At 38.0% G+C, this 15,515-nt stretch overlaps 1 protein-coding gene across 1 annotated transcript; it reads left to right on the forward strand.

Moving 5' to 3' along the window:
- Positions 1-12,846: 12,846 nt before the first annotated feature.
- LOC102666990 (uncharacterized) lies at positions 12,847-13,962 on the forward strand. The gene has a single exon (XM_006575933.1). The coding sequence runs from the start codon at positions 12,847-12,849 to the stop codon at positions 13,960-13,962; it is 1,116 nt and encodes a 371-aa protein (XP_006575996.1).
- Positions 13,963-15,515: the final 1,553 nt, after the last annotated feature.

Genomic DNA, 15,515 nt, shown 5'->3' on the forward strand with positions numbered 1-15,515 from the left:
TATAATTAGCAATATTTTAGGTTGTTACAGTCGCTGATCTTCAATGTGAACTTCCCCCACCACTGTGAGTTCTATTTGGTGGTGACGATGAAGGTTGAGGGTGGTGTTTTTGAATTTGGTTTCGATGAAGGTAATGGGGGATTTTGGGTTTAAAGATTCACTATCCATGGCCATGGGTTTGATTTTTACCCATTAAAAATTGAATCTATGGCAATGTTTCACTAAAAAATGAAAAATTTCAGTCATGCCAGTAGCTAGAAAACATAGTAGAATAAAATAATAATAAAACAAGTATCATGTTATCACTTAACATTTAAAATAGAAGAAAATGACTAAAACCATGGACAAAATAAAAGTTTAAGGACCAAGACCAGTCACAAAAAAGTGCAGGACAAAAATAAAAAATGTGAAAAAGATCAGGGACGAAAAACATAGTTTGCTCTATCTTTTATTTATGAATTGAATCTAATTCATTCTATTTCAATTTTCTTAAGAAAATTATATCATCATACATCATATAGGTTTAAATATGGTTTTGGTCCATGTAAGTTCACACTTTTTCAGGTTTTGTCCCTGCAAGTTTGTATGCTTTTTTAGTCCCTATAAGTTTGTATTTTTTTTTTCAATTTTTATCCCTATAATTTGTTTTGTTCATTTTTAATCTCTATAAGTTCATCATTTCTCAATTTTGGTCCTTATACGTGTGAACTTACAAGGACTAAAAATAACAATATACAAAACCTAACTCAATTAAGTTTAATTGGATTGGATTTAAAAATATACAAAACTCAATCCAACTCGGGTCACTTACACCCCTACTTATAGGGACTAAAAATGAACAAAAAAAACTTAGAATGACCAAAATTAAAAGGCATTAACTTACAAGGACCAAAAACATATTTAAGTCTACCATCATTATCTATGGAGTTCTTAATATGCTCGAGATTAGTCTATTTAAAATTTAAAAAAAGAGCCTATTTGATCAAACAAAGAATTAGAGATTCATTAGATTATCAAATGATACTATGACCATGAGTGGTGTACTTTGATATGAACTCGTCCTTGACATAATTATAGAAATTGTAATACCAAGGTTCCCATCATCCTCGTCTTGATTGGTGATAGTTCATCATGTTCCAACTCTCGATAGTCTTCATTCAAGAAGATGAATGAGTCTCATTTGATGGAAGGGCTCTTTGTGGCTGGGATGTCCAATCTCTCAATGACAAGTGACTATGTACTTCAATGTACTATTTTTTGCTGATATCTTTTGTATGATCCTATTTATTAATGAAACTAATCTTAGATTATTGGTTTTACCTTTTTGTGTTTTTTGTTTCTATCTCTACATTATGTTGTGTGACGATTAATCTGTTACTTATGGTAATTATGCATGAATTGAGGGGGAGCTTCCCTACTAATTAATATGAAGCAGAATTGATGCATACTCCCTGGGGGGGGCTAAAAATTGAATAATTCAGAAAGGTACTCTCACCCTTTAAATTTGCTCGTAAAGGTTTATCATCATCAAAAAAGGGAGATTGTTGAATCCACATCCCTAGTTTTAATTATGACAAACCATTAGCAATGCAAATTGAAAGGATGATGGGTTTATGTGATGACTAACATTTTTCTTAAGTGTTTTAGTGCTAAATGTTCTAAGAAGTAGTCATGTTTATTCATTCTCAAGTGTTCAGAAAGGTTGTCTTAGAACAACTGTCAAAGAGTCGAGAACTCAAGATATTTCTTGAAGCGCATTTGCATGATGAAGAATGCTTCCCTTCAAGTCCTTGTTGTCTTTTGGAAAGGTACTGACAATCAGGCCTTACATAGAAGACTTATCAAAGGCTACATTAAGAGTGCCCAAAATCATAATGAAGTTGTACCAAAGTCTACACCAAAATGATGAAGAATATGGTTCTGAAGAACTAAACTTCAGAATGGAGTTTAGAATGGTTCAAAATGCATCCCAAAGACAACATCACGTCTTCCATATGATGCCACACATACAAAGGGAACATCAGAAGACTAAAGTTAACAACATTTCACTTTTCACATGTTGTCACACACACTAAGGGCACATAAAAAAGTGGATGTTAACTTTATTAAAAGATACAAACCTATTGAAAGCTAAATCTGTTTGTGAGAAGTGTTGATGTGAAGCATTAGAATAAAAGAGGGAAGATACTACACATTCTAAGTCATGGACAAAACACTAACACACCAACAATTGTACCTTTACTTAATATTTGTGAAGCAATCCACTTTAGAGTGCTTTGTGTTGTGAGGATGTGTTAAGGTTGATAAAGTTGTGCTACTTGAGAAAGACATATTATTTGAACTTCATCAAAAGGATTCTCAACTAACATTAGAATATCTATTTTGATGTTATTTTAGAATGCTCATTAGAAAGGTTTCTTAGTATGGGAACCTCAGGCTGGTTCTGGAAGTTGTCATTTCATGACAATTGTCATCTTTGTTTACTTGCTCCAAAAGCCTGTCAATTGTGACAGATGCACTTCAACAGTCTTCTTTGGAGCTTTAAGAGATTATTGAAGAGCATCTTTAAACTAAGTTGAAGCATTTCATTGAGAGCAACTTGAGCAAAATCTCTGTGTGAGAAATCAACATTTTATGCTTCAACCCTTTATGTAAAAAGGTTGTAATATGCAATAGATCTAACATAGAAGTAATAGACTAATATTTCCTGAGTGGAAATCCTTTGTAAGGAGAAAATATGTATCTGTGCAGTCCAAACACATAAACCCCTTTGTTGTTACAATGGTTGGCAAGGTTGAAATCCAGTGGTGTTGCTGGTCTAGTTGAAGTTAGGAGAAAAGTCTAGTTGGTGAATTGGCAGGTTATTGAAATCTAGTAGTTGTTGATTGTGTTAATGAAACCTCATCTTGAAGGGTGAGTACTGGATGTAGCCCAAGTTTGGGGTGAACCAGCATAAAAATCACTATGCACTACTTTATTCCCTCTTTCTATACTAATTTTGGGTATTAATCTGTAAACTGGTTTTTGTTAATCTTTATGTCAAGAAAGTCTTTTACAAATACATCAGAAACTAAAATCTTTCATCCAAGTCTTTTCAAACAAACAAATCTTTTGAAACAGAGCCCTGAACTATGAAAGAACCTTTTTCCAGAACTACATGCATTTTTGTTCTAAGCTCAAAAGAGTGTTTCTTTTTTAATGTATATCAGAAACCTTTCTATTTTCTAAAATAACTTAAAAGTTTACGAATACATAATTCAACCCTCCCTTCTTGTGGAATTTTTATCACTTCAAAGTACACAAAACACTTTCTAGAAAAACCCATAACACAAATCTTCTCATTACGCAAATATATGTTGGTGATATTATTTTTTGAGCAACTAATAATAAGTTGTGTGAAGATTTCTCGAATTTAATGAAAAGTGAATTTGAAATAAGTCTCATGGGTGAATTAATTTTTTTCTTCGGTCTTCAAATAAAACATAAACCACAAGGTACTTGCATTTATCAATAAAAATACATTTTGGACCTTCTAAAAAATATAAGATGGATCAAGGTAATCCAATGCCAACACTTATGTATCCATATGTTGTGGTTGTATTTGATGAAGTTAGGAAACCAATTTTTGAAAAAGAATATAGGGGCATGATAGGTTCCTTATTGTACCTTACTTCTAGTAGGCCCAATATTGTGTTTTTAGTATAAGTATGTGTTCATTTTCAAATGGCACCTAAAGAGTCTCATGTTATTGTTGTAAAGAAAATATTTAGATATTTGGTTGGTTGCCACTACAAAACTTGGCCTTTGGTACAAGAAAGGGAAAAGTCTTGATCTTGTAGGGCACAATGATGTTGACTTTACTGGAGATAGAATTGAAAGGAATAGTGCAAGTGTTGGATGTCAATTCCTAGGAGAAGCCTTAGTATCCCAGACGAGCAAAAAGTAGAACATTGTTGCTCTATCAACTGTAGAAGCATAATAGTAGTTAATGGGTACTTCAACATGATATAAATAGACGTGTAAAATATTGAACAATCACTATTGGGAAGATTTGACAAATTCTATTCAGATAAGGAAGTACAAATGATAGATGGGGAATAGAGATATCACGCAAAATTATTAAGTTTCTTGTCCATCATCCAACAATCAACAATCTCCACCTTGGTTCAATAACATTTCTGAATTACAAGTAACCCAATTCATTTCCAGAAATCTACATTAAGTAGATCTAGACAATGCATGATCTTTCTTCTCGAAATAGCCTTCGTGAACATATCAGTTGGATTGTCCCTCGTATCAACTTTATGGACTTCAACCCTCTTCTCAACACAGATGAAGTTATATTTGATGTCCATGTGGTTAGTCCTTTCATGATGGACTTGATCCTTGGCTAAACAAATTGCATTCAAACCGTCACATAAAATGATAGCCTTTTCCTATGGAAACCAAAGATTGCTAATCAGACCCTTAAACCAAATTCCTTCTTTTGTTGCTTCTGCTAGAGCCATGTACTCAGCCTTTGTAGTGGATAAAGGCACTATGGGCAGAAGTGTTGCCTTCTAATTAACAAGACAGTTGCCAATAGTGAATGTGTACCCAGTCCCAGATCTCCTTGCATCCCAATCTGTTGCATAGTCAGAATTTGAGTAATTAGGGAGAGCACAAGACGTGTCTCCATGGTAGACGAGTCTAATATTAGTTGTACCCTTAAGGTACTCGAGTATATGTTTCAAAACTTGCCAATGTTCCTTACCAGGATTACCAATATACCTACTCACAACATTTACTGCCTGTGCTAGGTCTAGTTTAGTCCATACCATAGCATACATGAGACTACCTGCAACACTTGCATAAGGAACATAAGACATGTATTCCTTCTCTAATTTTGACTGAGTAGTATTGAGTTAAGATAGATGAATGAACATTGTCAAAGGAGTACATATTGGTTTTGTGGATGCCATCCCAAAACGACTAGCACTTTCTGAATGCATTCCTTGTGACATAAAAAGAATTTCTTCTGGACTCGATCCCTCTTGATCTCTATGCCTAAAATCTTTTCAGTAGCTCCCATGTCCTTCATCTCAAATTCACTACTAAGTAAAAACTTTAGCTTCTGAATTGCCAACAAATTTTGAGATGCTATGAGCATGTCATCCATAGAGAGTAATAGATATATGTGGGAACCATCCTCCACCTTGCTATGATAAACACATGAGTCATAAAGACTTCTAATGTACCCATGCGAGATAATGAACTCATCAAATCTCTTGCACCATTGCTTTGGTGATTGCTTCATCCCATAAAGAGACCTCTTCAATCTAAAGACAAAATTTTCCTTTGCTTCCACCTCAAAACCTTCAAATCATAACATCATAATGTATTCCTCTTGTCTTCCATGGAGAAAGACAGTTTTGGCACTGAATTGCTTTAACTCCATGTCAAGAGTTGCCACTAGGGCTAGCCAAACACGTGTGGAGGTGTGTCAAACTACTAAAAAGAATATCTCATTATAGTCTACTTTTTCCTTCTGAATATAGCCCTTAGCTACCATACAAGCTTTATAATAGATGAATTCTTCAATTGACGATCAAAATTTCTTTTTGAACATCCACTTGCAACCCTCTAGTAAATCCCAAGTATGGTTCTTCTGAAGGGATTCCATCTCTTCATTCATAGGCATTGTCCACTCCTCAGATTCAGAACAAGAAGTTGCTTCCTAATAAATTGTTGGTTCAAATGAATTGATTTCTTCTACTACCTGTATCACATAAGATACTATATCAAAGACATATCTATCAGGAGCTTTGATTTGCATTTATGAATTTTTGGGTGTTGTGGTTTTGGGATGCTCATATGGTTTTGACTCATCCAATCAGTCCCATCAACTAGTGCTGAATTTTGATGTTGAGGGTGCATTAAGGATCCTGATTAGTCTGCTTTTGATCAATAATGTTTTTGATTGTGGAGCTATCAACCTTCACTTTCTTAGTGACATCCTCAACCTTGCTTAAATCTTCATCAAATTTAGAATGCAACATAGAGAGTTTGTCAAAGACAACATCTCTACTCATAATGACCTTTCTTTCAGATAAAGACCAAACTCAGAATCCTTTAACTCCATCTCCATAGCCCATTAAGAATCCCTTCTTGGTTTTGGGCTCCAGATTACTTCACTTACGTGATAGTATGTTGAACATCCAAACACATTCAACATTGAGTACTCAATGAGTTTGTTAGATCATACCTCAGTCGGGGTCTTAAAGTCTATGGTAGTGGATGATGAGCGATTCATGAGATAGCATGTTGTACTGACTATCTCAATCTAGAAACTCTTAGTTAATCCTGAATTAGATAACATGCATTTGGCCATTTCCAACAAGGTCATCTTCAATCTTTTAGCTACTTCAATTTGCTGTGGAATATAGCATACAATACGTTGTCTTGTTATGCCTTCATCTCTACAAAATTCATTGAATTCAGTAGATCAAAATTCTAAGCCAATGTCAGTCCTAAGACACTTTACTATCTTACCTGTCTGATTCTTCATAAGAATCGTTCAATGCTTGAAAAATTTGAAAGCTTCTGATGGAGAGGAAATGTCATGCCCCTCCCCGTGATGGAACTCTTGAAGTTCCCCAACAATTAGAATGGACATAGTCCAACATGGCCTTTGTTGTGTTCACAACCTTTGGAAACTTTGTTCGATGTTGTTTCCCATATATGTAGTGCTCACAAAACTGAAGAGGGTCACCTTGTGATTTCCAAGTAAGCCTCGTTTGCTCATAATATTTAGACCTTTTCCACTCATGTGGCCTAGACATAGATGCCACAAAGAATTATCAGACTAGTCAATGGACACATGGCCTCCAGATTGTGAAATAGCAAAGATAGGGCTTGTCATAGTGGACCCCTAAAAGATGCACACATTTTCTTGCTTGGATCCCTGCATTACCACATACTTCCTTTTCCATTTGATCTTCATAACTCCACCTTCAACCCAGTAAGAAAACCTTTTGAATCCATGGTATCCACAGATACAAGAGTTTTCTTAAGCTTTTGAATGTGAAGAACTTCAATTAAAGTTCTAACAACATCATTATGCATTTTTTATTTGTACAGAACCTATACCGACAAACTTATAAGGAGCATTGTTATCCATGAGAACCTTACCACCAAAATTCTTCTCATATGTCACAAACCAATGCCTATGTTGACACATATGATAAGAGCAACTTGAGTCTAGTACCCACTGTTTAGAATGTTGTTATAGTTGTTCACCAACAGCCAGAACCAAATTGCTTTTTGATGAGGAATTATTCTAAACAAGAGCATCAATAGAATCTTTCTTTGCTTTCTTTGGATAGTCTTGCCTCCAATGATTTGATTCTTTGTTGTAATTGTAGATGTCTTTAGGATCAACTTTGCTCTTCTTGACACCTTTGTCTTTCTTTTTCTTCTGCTCTTTAGTAGAATAAGTCACCAATAATATGGATGCAAAGGCTTCATCACCATTCCCATATGCCTTTAGTTGAAGCTTTCTAGAATAAAGAGTGGACTTTACTTCTTCAAGTATAATGGAGTCCTTACCTACACTAAGAGAACTCACAAAATTATTATAGGAGGAAGGAAGATAGGCTAATAGAATCATTGCTAAATCTTCATCTTCCATCTTGACATCAATGTCATGTAGCTCCATCAGAACAGAGTTTAGTTCATCAAGATGTTCCTTCAGTGGCATACCTTCCCTCATTTAGAGGCTAAACAAACGTTGTTTCAAAAGCAACTTGTTGCAGATTGATTTTTTCATGAAGAGTTTATCCAATTTGAGCCAAAGCCTAACAACAATTAGTTCTTCTGAAACTTCATAAAGAACCTCCTTGGAAAGAGATATTTAAGTGATTGTCGATGATATAACCAGTAAATATGATCCACCTAGTGTGACATCTTGTAAGAACATTGGGTTGATGTGAATGACCCAACTAGAAACAAAACTGGTAAAGGAGTTAGTGGAGCCTCAGTTAACCAAAGGGTTATTCTTCTTACACCCAACAAATTTCTTCTACACCCAACATATTTTAAAAATTCCAATTTTACCATTTTTTACTTCTTCTGTAAGACCAATCCATAATTTGTAAGGACCCATACGAATTGGTTTATACGGATTGTCTAATCCGTATGGGTCCATGTAAGTCTCAAACATGTGACTTTCGTGTTATTAGCACGACACTCTAACCAATTGAGTTAATATGTCAATTATATTAAAAAATAATTAATGTCGATATATATAACAATAAAATTTCTAATGTATATTTAATATAAATATAAGTTTACATAATAAATTTTGTAACAATTAATTTTGATCTAATAATGTATTTTTTTTACATATATACATTTTTAATATGGGTCATACAAATTAGGTCATTCGTATGGGTTATATGTAAAATATATTTTCAATATAATATGGTTCATGGATTGTCATTGTGTATGAGTTATATGTAAGGATATTTTTTTATTTTTTTTCTCTTGTTACAGGCTATAATGGAAAAAATATTGAGCACACAAGGAAAATCCCTTAACCAAAAGAATGTTGGGCCTTCTAAGGGAAAGATGGGCCCCAATTCAAAATCGAAGAAAGGGACTAGGATAGGAAAGGAGGTGAAAGTTCCAGAAGGAAAAGGGAAAGGGGTCAATCTTGAAACTTTCGAATTTGGTAAGAACACTCCCATTGTGTCGAAGGAAAAGGGAAACATTGAATCTTAGGGAATGATTTTGTTTTTGCAAAAAGTAGGTGCTGGTATCACCTTTGGGGAAACTAAATGGACAAAAAAAAAGTTTGTATTTGCCTGATAATGAGACACAACGGCTTGTCCAAAGGCAGAGGGTTCACTAGAGCAGAGGTTGGACAAGATGCTAATGAATATTCATTGGAGAATGAATCTCCAAGATGCTTTTATTTTTTATCTCCCTGCTTTCAAATATGATCATAGAGCTCTCCTATTGAAGTTTCCTTCGCACCCTTCGAGTAGAAATCATAGCAGGCCTTTCCGTTTTTGGGCTTCTTGGATTACTCATGGGGAATTTCATAACTTTGTGGCTTCTCAATGGTATCCCTCTCTCTCTCTCTTGGCCTTCCCTCATACAGAATTTGATAGAAGATTTGCAGAAATGGAACAAAGAAGTTTTTGGTAATATTTTGACCAAAAAGAAAAGGTTGATTCATAAGCTTGAAAAATTAAGTAATCAGACTAAAAGTGGGGAGATGCTTTTATTCAGGAAGAGTTGGATGGTAGTTGGAGAGAATACGAGCAAGTGTTGGTAAATGAGGAAATTTTATGGTTCCAAAAATCAAGATTGAAATGGCTTGTTTTTGGTGACCACAATACTAAGCTTTTTCATAGTACCACAATCATCCAGAGAAGAAAAAACAAAGTTGAGACTATCCAAAAGGATGATGGGAGTTGGGTTTCTAATCCTAATGAGTTGAAAGAGCTTGTTGTTTGCTGTTATAAATTTTTTTTTAGGACTTGGTTTATCAACCTTTTGTGTTATAGGGTTGTTTCCATTAGTGATGTTGCTTCTTCTAAGGAGATCCTTGTGACTATCTAGAGTATGGAATGCTTAAAAAACCCAGGTCCCGATGGGTTTCAGGCTGTTTTCTATAAAAGTCAGTGGAGTATTGTGGGTCAGGCTCTGTATGATATGGTTAAGAGAATTTTTCAGTTTCCTTATGTCGATAAAGATCTTAATGAGACTCTCATCACTCTCATCCCCAAGGTAGAGAAAGTGTCAAAGATGAAGGACTTCAGGCCTATAAGCCTTTGCAATGTATCTTACAAAGTTATCACGAAATTGTTGGCATATCATCTGTGACCTTATATGAGTACCTTGGTAAGTCCCTTCCAAAGCAGTTTTATTCCCAATCGTCAGAGTAGTGATAAAATTATTATTGCTCAGGAAGTATTTCATTTCATGCGTAAGAAAAAACAAAATACAAGTTGGATGACCATTAAAATTGACCTTGAGAAAGCATATAATTGATTCAATTGGGAGTTTATTAGAGATACCTTGCTTGATATTGGGTGTCCTAATAATTTTGTTAATCTGATTTGGAATTGTATCTCCTCATCCTCTATGTGCGTGTTGTGGAATGGTGAAGTTCTTGATGAGTTTTTTGCTCAGTGTGGTGTTAGATAGGGTGTCCTCATATCTCCATATTTGCCCGTGTTGTGCATTGAAAGATTATTTCATCTAATCCAAGTTGTTATGGATAAAAAAACTTTGGAAGCCTATCCAAAATACTAGAAGGGTACCAAAGCTTTCACACTTGGAGGGAGAGGGACAAAAAAACATGAGAGAGAGAGAGCGAGAGGGAGAGGGAGAGAGAGAGTGATACATCGGGTGGGAGAGTGTTAGGTTTAGAGATCAAGCAATAGAGAGAGACAAAGTGAGCTTTAAGGGGAACTTCCAACGGGTAGACCCAGGCAATATAGGAAGACACCATTAAAACAACATTTCAAACTAGAGGGATAAAAAGGATACATCATCCTTTTACTTCACTCGATTCTCCGACGATACCACGAAGAAGGAGTTGTGGCATCACTTCAAAAAGTGGGGCGATGTGCGGAAAATCTTCATACCCAACAGAAGGAATAATAATGGAAGGAGGTACGGATTTGTCAAATTCGAAGGGGTTAAAGACACTCACAACCTGGCAAAACAACTCGACAGTATCATCATCGGGGGGTTGAAGTTATATGTCAACACACCTAGGTACAACAGGGAGAGGTCAGGATAGAGGACTCCAAGAAACAAGCCACAGGACCAAGACGACAACACCCAAGCTGAAGTTGATTGCAGCGAGAAACAACAATACACAAACCAAGGATCATATGCTGAGGTACTGAGAAGAAATATTGGCCCGAAGGGGCCACGACAGCCTTACAACAATCACTCCCAAGCACATCAAACTCCCATATCTTTGATTTACCTCAACATAGAACCTGATGATACCAACTAGCTGAAGGACGCGTGGGTAGGGAGGCTGACAAACCCTGCAATGTTCGATAGAGTGGAGGAAGAGCTGTTATGGGAAACTGGATTGGATATATCACCCAAGTATATCGGTGATGATCTAATCTTATTACTCGGACTCACAGACAGTGGAGCTGAACAACTCATGAACGGCGGGAAACATGGAGGGATATCAATGTTCTATTCAATAGAGAAATGGAACCCAGGCATACACACAGGATTTAGGTTGACATGGGTCCAAGTTTGGGGCATTCCGCGGCAGGCTTGGGACCCGAAGCACTTTAGGCACACACTGGCAGCAATGGGGGATTTTGGTGGAACTGGATGATGATACAGAGGAGAAGAGGAGGCTTGATAGGGCTAGGGTGCTCGTAAAGACACCATGGAGACCAACAATCAACCACACGGTTGATGTCCACATAAATGGCGAATGTTTCAAGGTGTTTGTCGTTGAGGACACTGGTGGAGGCAACCTTCATTATCGACGGCGACGCAGTTCGTTGAGTGGGTCGTCGGACGACATCTTTTCCGAAGACACCTCTCTCGGGAATCTTACTCCGAGAACCACCAGTTCCCACGACCTCGAGGACGATAAGCGGCTCTTACTGGCGCAGGCATGCGGAGCCAACGACTCCGACGAGGGTGGCACAGCGGAGCCTGAATCGAGGAAGACCGTTGAGGATGACCATCAGGAATTCCTTTTACCCAGTGGGCCTCGTGACGACAGTTACCCACTGGGCAATGCCGCTAATCTGCGTGTGACAGGTCAGGTCACATAAGAAATCGCAGACCAAGCCTTAACGGCTACTTTCGCTCATGACACGTCTCCCAAACATGGCGTGGTGCAGTGTATCGGGGGGGCGGGTGTTGCAGAAAGAAGAGAGAATTATCACGAGAAAGGAAAGAGTGGTGAGGGAGAATCCATAGGGGTAGCAGATGCACTGAAGGAGAAAGAAAAAGCTAGTGCTGAGGTGGCAGCAACAAGTAACGTGGCAGAAGAAAAGGAACCTGGGTAAGCAAATTTAAAAATTGAAAGGACACAAGTGGCAGCAAGCGCAAAACCTGTGCATGTGGACCTGGTCACCACTAATGTGAAGGAAGGAGGGCCCAATACTGAAGAGGGGCTTTCTATCTGCACCCCCATAAATCCCAAACACACCATGGGCCTTATGCTGTACAATAATAACGGAGGCTCCGAAAACAATTACATGGTATACTCAAGAAAAAGGAGGTTCCAAAAGAAAATTCCTGTGGGTCAGCCTTCACCTATTAAGGTGACACCCATAAGGCTGGGTAACTCCCAAACCCAGCACCCCCAAGGAACGATGCAAGAGGGGCTGCCGACAATAACCAAAATGATTCCACAACAGAGATAGCATCAACCAATGAAGACATAGAGGAAGCTTTGGAAATACTAAATTCCCAAGAGGCATTCGACATCTAGAACCAGGCTACAAAACTAGGGGCTACAGGAGGAGATGACCTGCATCCAATCATTGCCAAACTAAAGGAAATGGAGGACAAAGATAAGAGGGAAGCAGAGAGGCTGGGAAATAGCAGTGGTTATCCATGAATATAATATCATACAATGTCAGGGGGTTAGGGAGGGGTGTAAAATGAGCATTTATTCGTAGACTGATCAAGAAGGAGAACATGGATATGATTTGCATACAGGAGACAAAGAAAGAGTCAATTGATAAAACAATGTGCCAGTCATTGTGGGGGGATACGGATGTCAACTGGGAGGCGCAACCTGCTGTCAACACAGCAGGTGGTATTTTATGCTTGTGGAGTGAATGAACATTTAGAATACAAATGAAGAGGATACTGTGGGATCAGGTTAGGCAGCTGAAGCACGACAAGAGGATACTGTGGGAAGCACAACAAATCAGTATAATTACAATTTATTCACCCTGTGAAATCCAGAGCAAGAGGATACTGTGGGATCAGGTTAGGCAGCTGAAGCATTCTCTATCAAGGGATTTATGGTGCATCTGTGGTGACTTTAATAGCATTAGGGACCTTGCTGAGAGATTCGGGATCTGCCAAAGGGGATTAGGGACAAAAGACATCAAGGAGTTCAACGACTGGATAGATGACTTGGAGTTGGTAGAGGCACCATGGCTGGGGAGAAATTTCACCTGGTTTAGACCAAACGGCACATCCAGGAGTAAGCTTGACAGATTCCTGCTTTCTCCTAAGTGGCACGACAGATGGTCGGCAAGCACTCAATCTACTTTACCTAGGAATTTTTCAAACCACTGCCCTGTCATGCTCAGGTCGTCATCAGTCAACTGGGGCCTTAAACCTTTTAGAATCCTCGACTGTTGGTTGTCTGATAAATCTTTCAAAGAAACAGTCATTAATTGTTGGACCTCCAACCAGCAACCAGGATGGGGTGGATATGTCCTCAAAGAAAAGATAAAGAGGCTGAAGCAAAGGCTGAAAACGTGGAATAGGGAGCAGTTTGGAGACACTCTAAGGAGGGTCAAGATGATTGAAGAGGAATTAAACAAACTAGAGGAGGATACAAGCCAAAGACAGTTAACTACTCAAGAAAAGTTGAAACTGAAACAACTGCAGGAAGCTTTGCGGTCAGCTGCCCAAGCTCATGAATCATTATTGAGGCAAAAGGCTAAAGTTAAGTGGATCAAGCAAGGAGATTGTAATTCTCGATATTTTCACATGATGCTGAATGCTAATCGGCGGAATAATAATATGAAGGGTGTCATGGTTAATGGAACTTGGTGTCATGACCCATCTAAGGTAAAGGAGGAAGTCAGAGCTTTTTTCTCAAAAAGATTCCAGGAATCAGATTATTATAGGCCTAGATTGGATGGGATCTGTTTTCAAAAAATAAATCAACATCAGAATGATATGCTGACTGCTCCTTTCCAAGAGGAGGAAATTAAACAAGCCACATGGGAGTGACAAAAGCCCAGGGCCTGATGGTTTGAATTTTAACTTCATCAAACAGTTTTGGCAGCTACTCAAATCCGATATCCTATGCTTCCTAGATGAATTTTATGTTCATGGTGTTTTCCCGAGGGGATGTAATGCATCCTCCATAGCCTTGATACCCAAGATGGGAGACCGTGTCCTCGGGAAAACACCATGAACATAAAGGACATCAACAACTTCAATATGGTGCTACTTGGCAAATGTTCCTAGATGAATTTTATGTTCATAAAAGGAGGACTGGGCATAAAGGACATCAACAACTTCAATATGGTGCTACTTGGCAAATGGGAGTGGAATCTTAGGCAACACAAAAGGGAATTAAGGGCTAAGGTGTTGGAATCAAAATACGGAGGATTGAGAGGCTTGGCTGAAGTGGATAGGGTAGGATACAAATCCATTTGGTGGAGAGACTTACAAAAGGCTCTCACCAACTCACATCAAGGACAACTTATCCAAAAGGGAATGAAGTGGAAGGTGGATAGTGGAGATCAAATCAAATTTTGGGAGGATAAGTGGATCGGGGAAGAGGATTCATTGGCTGAGAAATATCCTAGACTATACTTAATATCATTACAGCAGCATCAAGTCATAAGATCAATGGGAATGCATAAAGATATAGGGTGGGAGTGGAATCTTACTTGGAGAAGGCCATTGTTTGAAAATGAAATCGACTCAGCGGTTAATTTTCTCACAGATATTGCAGATAAAGCAATTCAGCAACAAGGCATAGATGCTTGGGTGTGGTCTGGAGATCCAGCGGACCACTATTCAACACAAACTGCATACAACATGTTAGGGGAAGAAGCAGCAGCTGGCAGACAGGAGGAATGTTTTGAGAAACTATGGAGAATAAGGATTCCAGCTAGGATCGTAATATTTGCATGGAGGTTGATAAGAGACAGATTGCCGACAAGACAAAATTTGCGGAGGAGACAAGTACAGCTCACAGATATGCTATGTCCTTTCTGCAGAATTAAAGAGGAGGGCGCATCCCATTTGTTCTTCCACTGCAGTAAAATACAACCCATCTGGTGGGACACTATGTCATGGCTGCACATTAAAGGTGCTTTCCCGTTAAGCCCAAAGCAGCATTTCCTTCAACACTTTGGTGTTCAACTCGATGGAGTAAGGATAAACAAATGGCAATACTGGCGGTTAGCCTTAACCTGGTCTATTTGGAAGCTTAGAAACAGTATAGTATTTTCTAATGTAACTTTCAACGCTAATTCACTGTTTGAAGATGCAACATTCCTACTTTGGTCTTGGCTTAGGAGTTTCGAGAAAGATTTTACAGTCCATTTTAATCAATGGGCAAGCAGCTTCACACAAAGTTTTATGCATCAGGAGAGGATTACATAGTTAGGAGCTTATTCCATGTAAATTTCATATGAAACCTATATCCATAGAGTGGTTCCTTTTCAGAATATGAATGTCTGACTGAGGAACCATTTGTATGGTCCTTTTTGTACTATTAGTACCTCTGGTACTCCATTCAATATATATATTATCTTTGCTGAGCAAAA

This window comes from Glycine max, chromosome 2 (assembly GCF_000004515.6).
Source record: "Glycine max cultivar Williams 82 chromosome 2, Glycine_max_v4.0, whole genome shotgun sequence".
NCBI classification, from domain to species: Eukaryota; Viridiplantae; Streptophyta; class Magnoliopsida; order Fabales; family Fabaceae; genus Glycine; species Glycine max.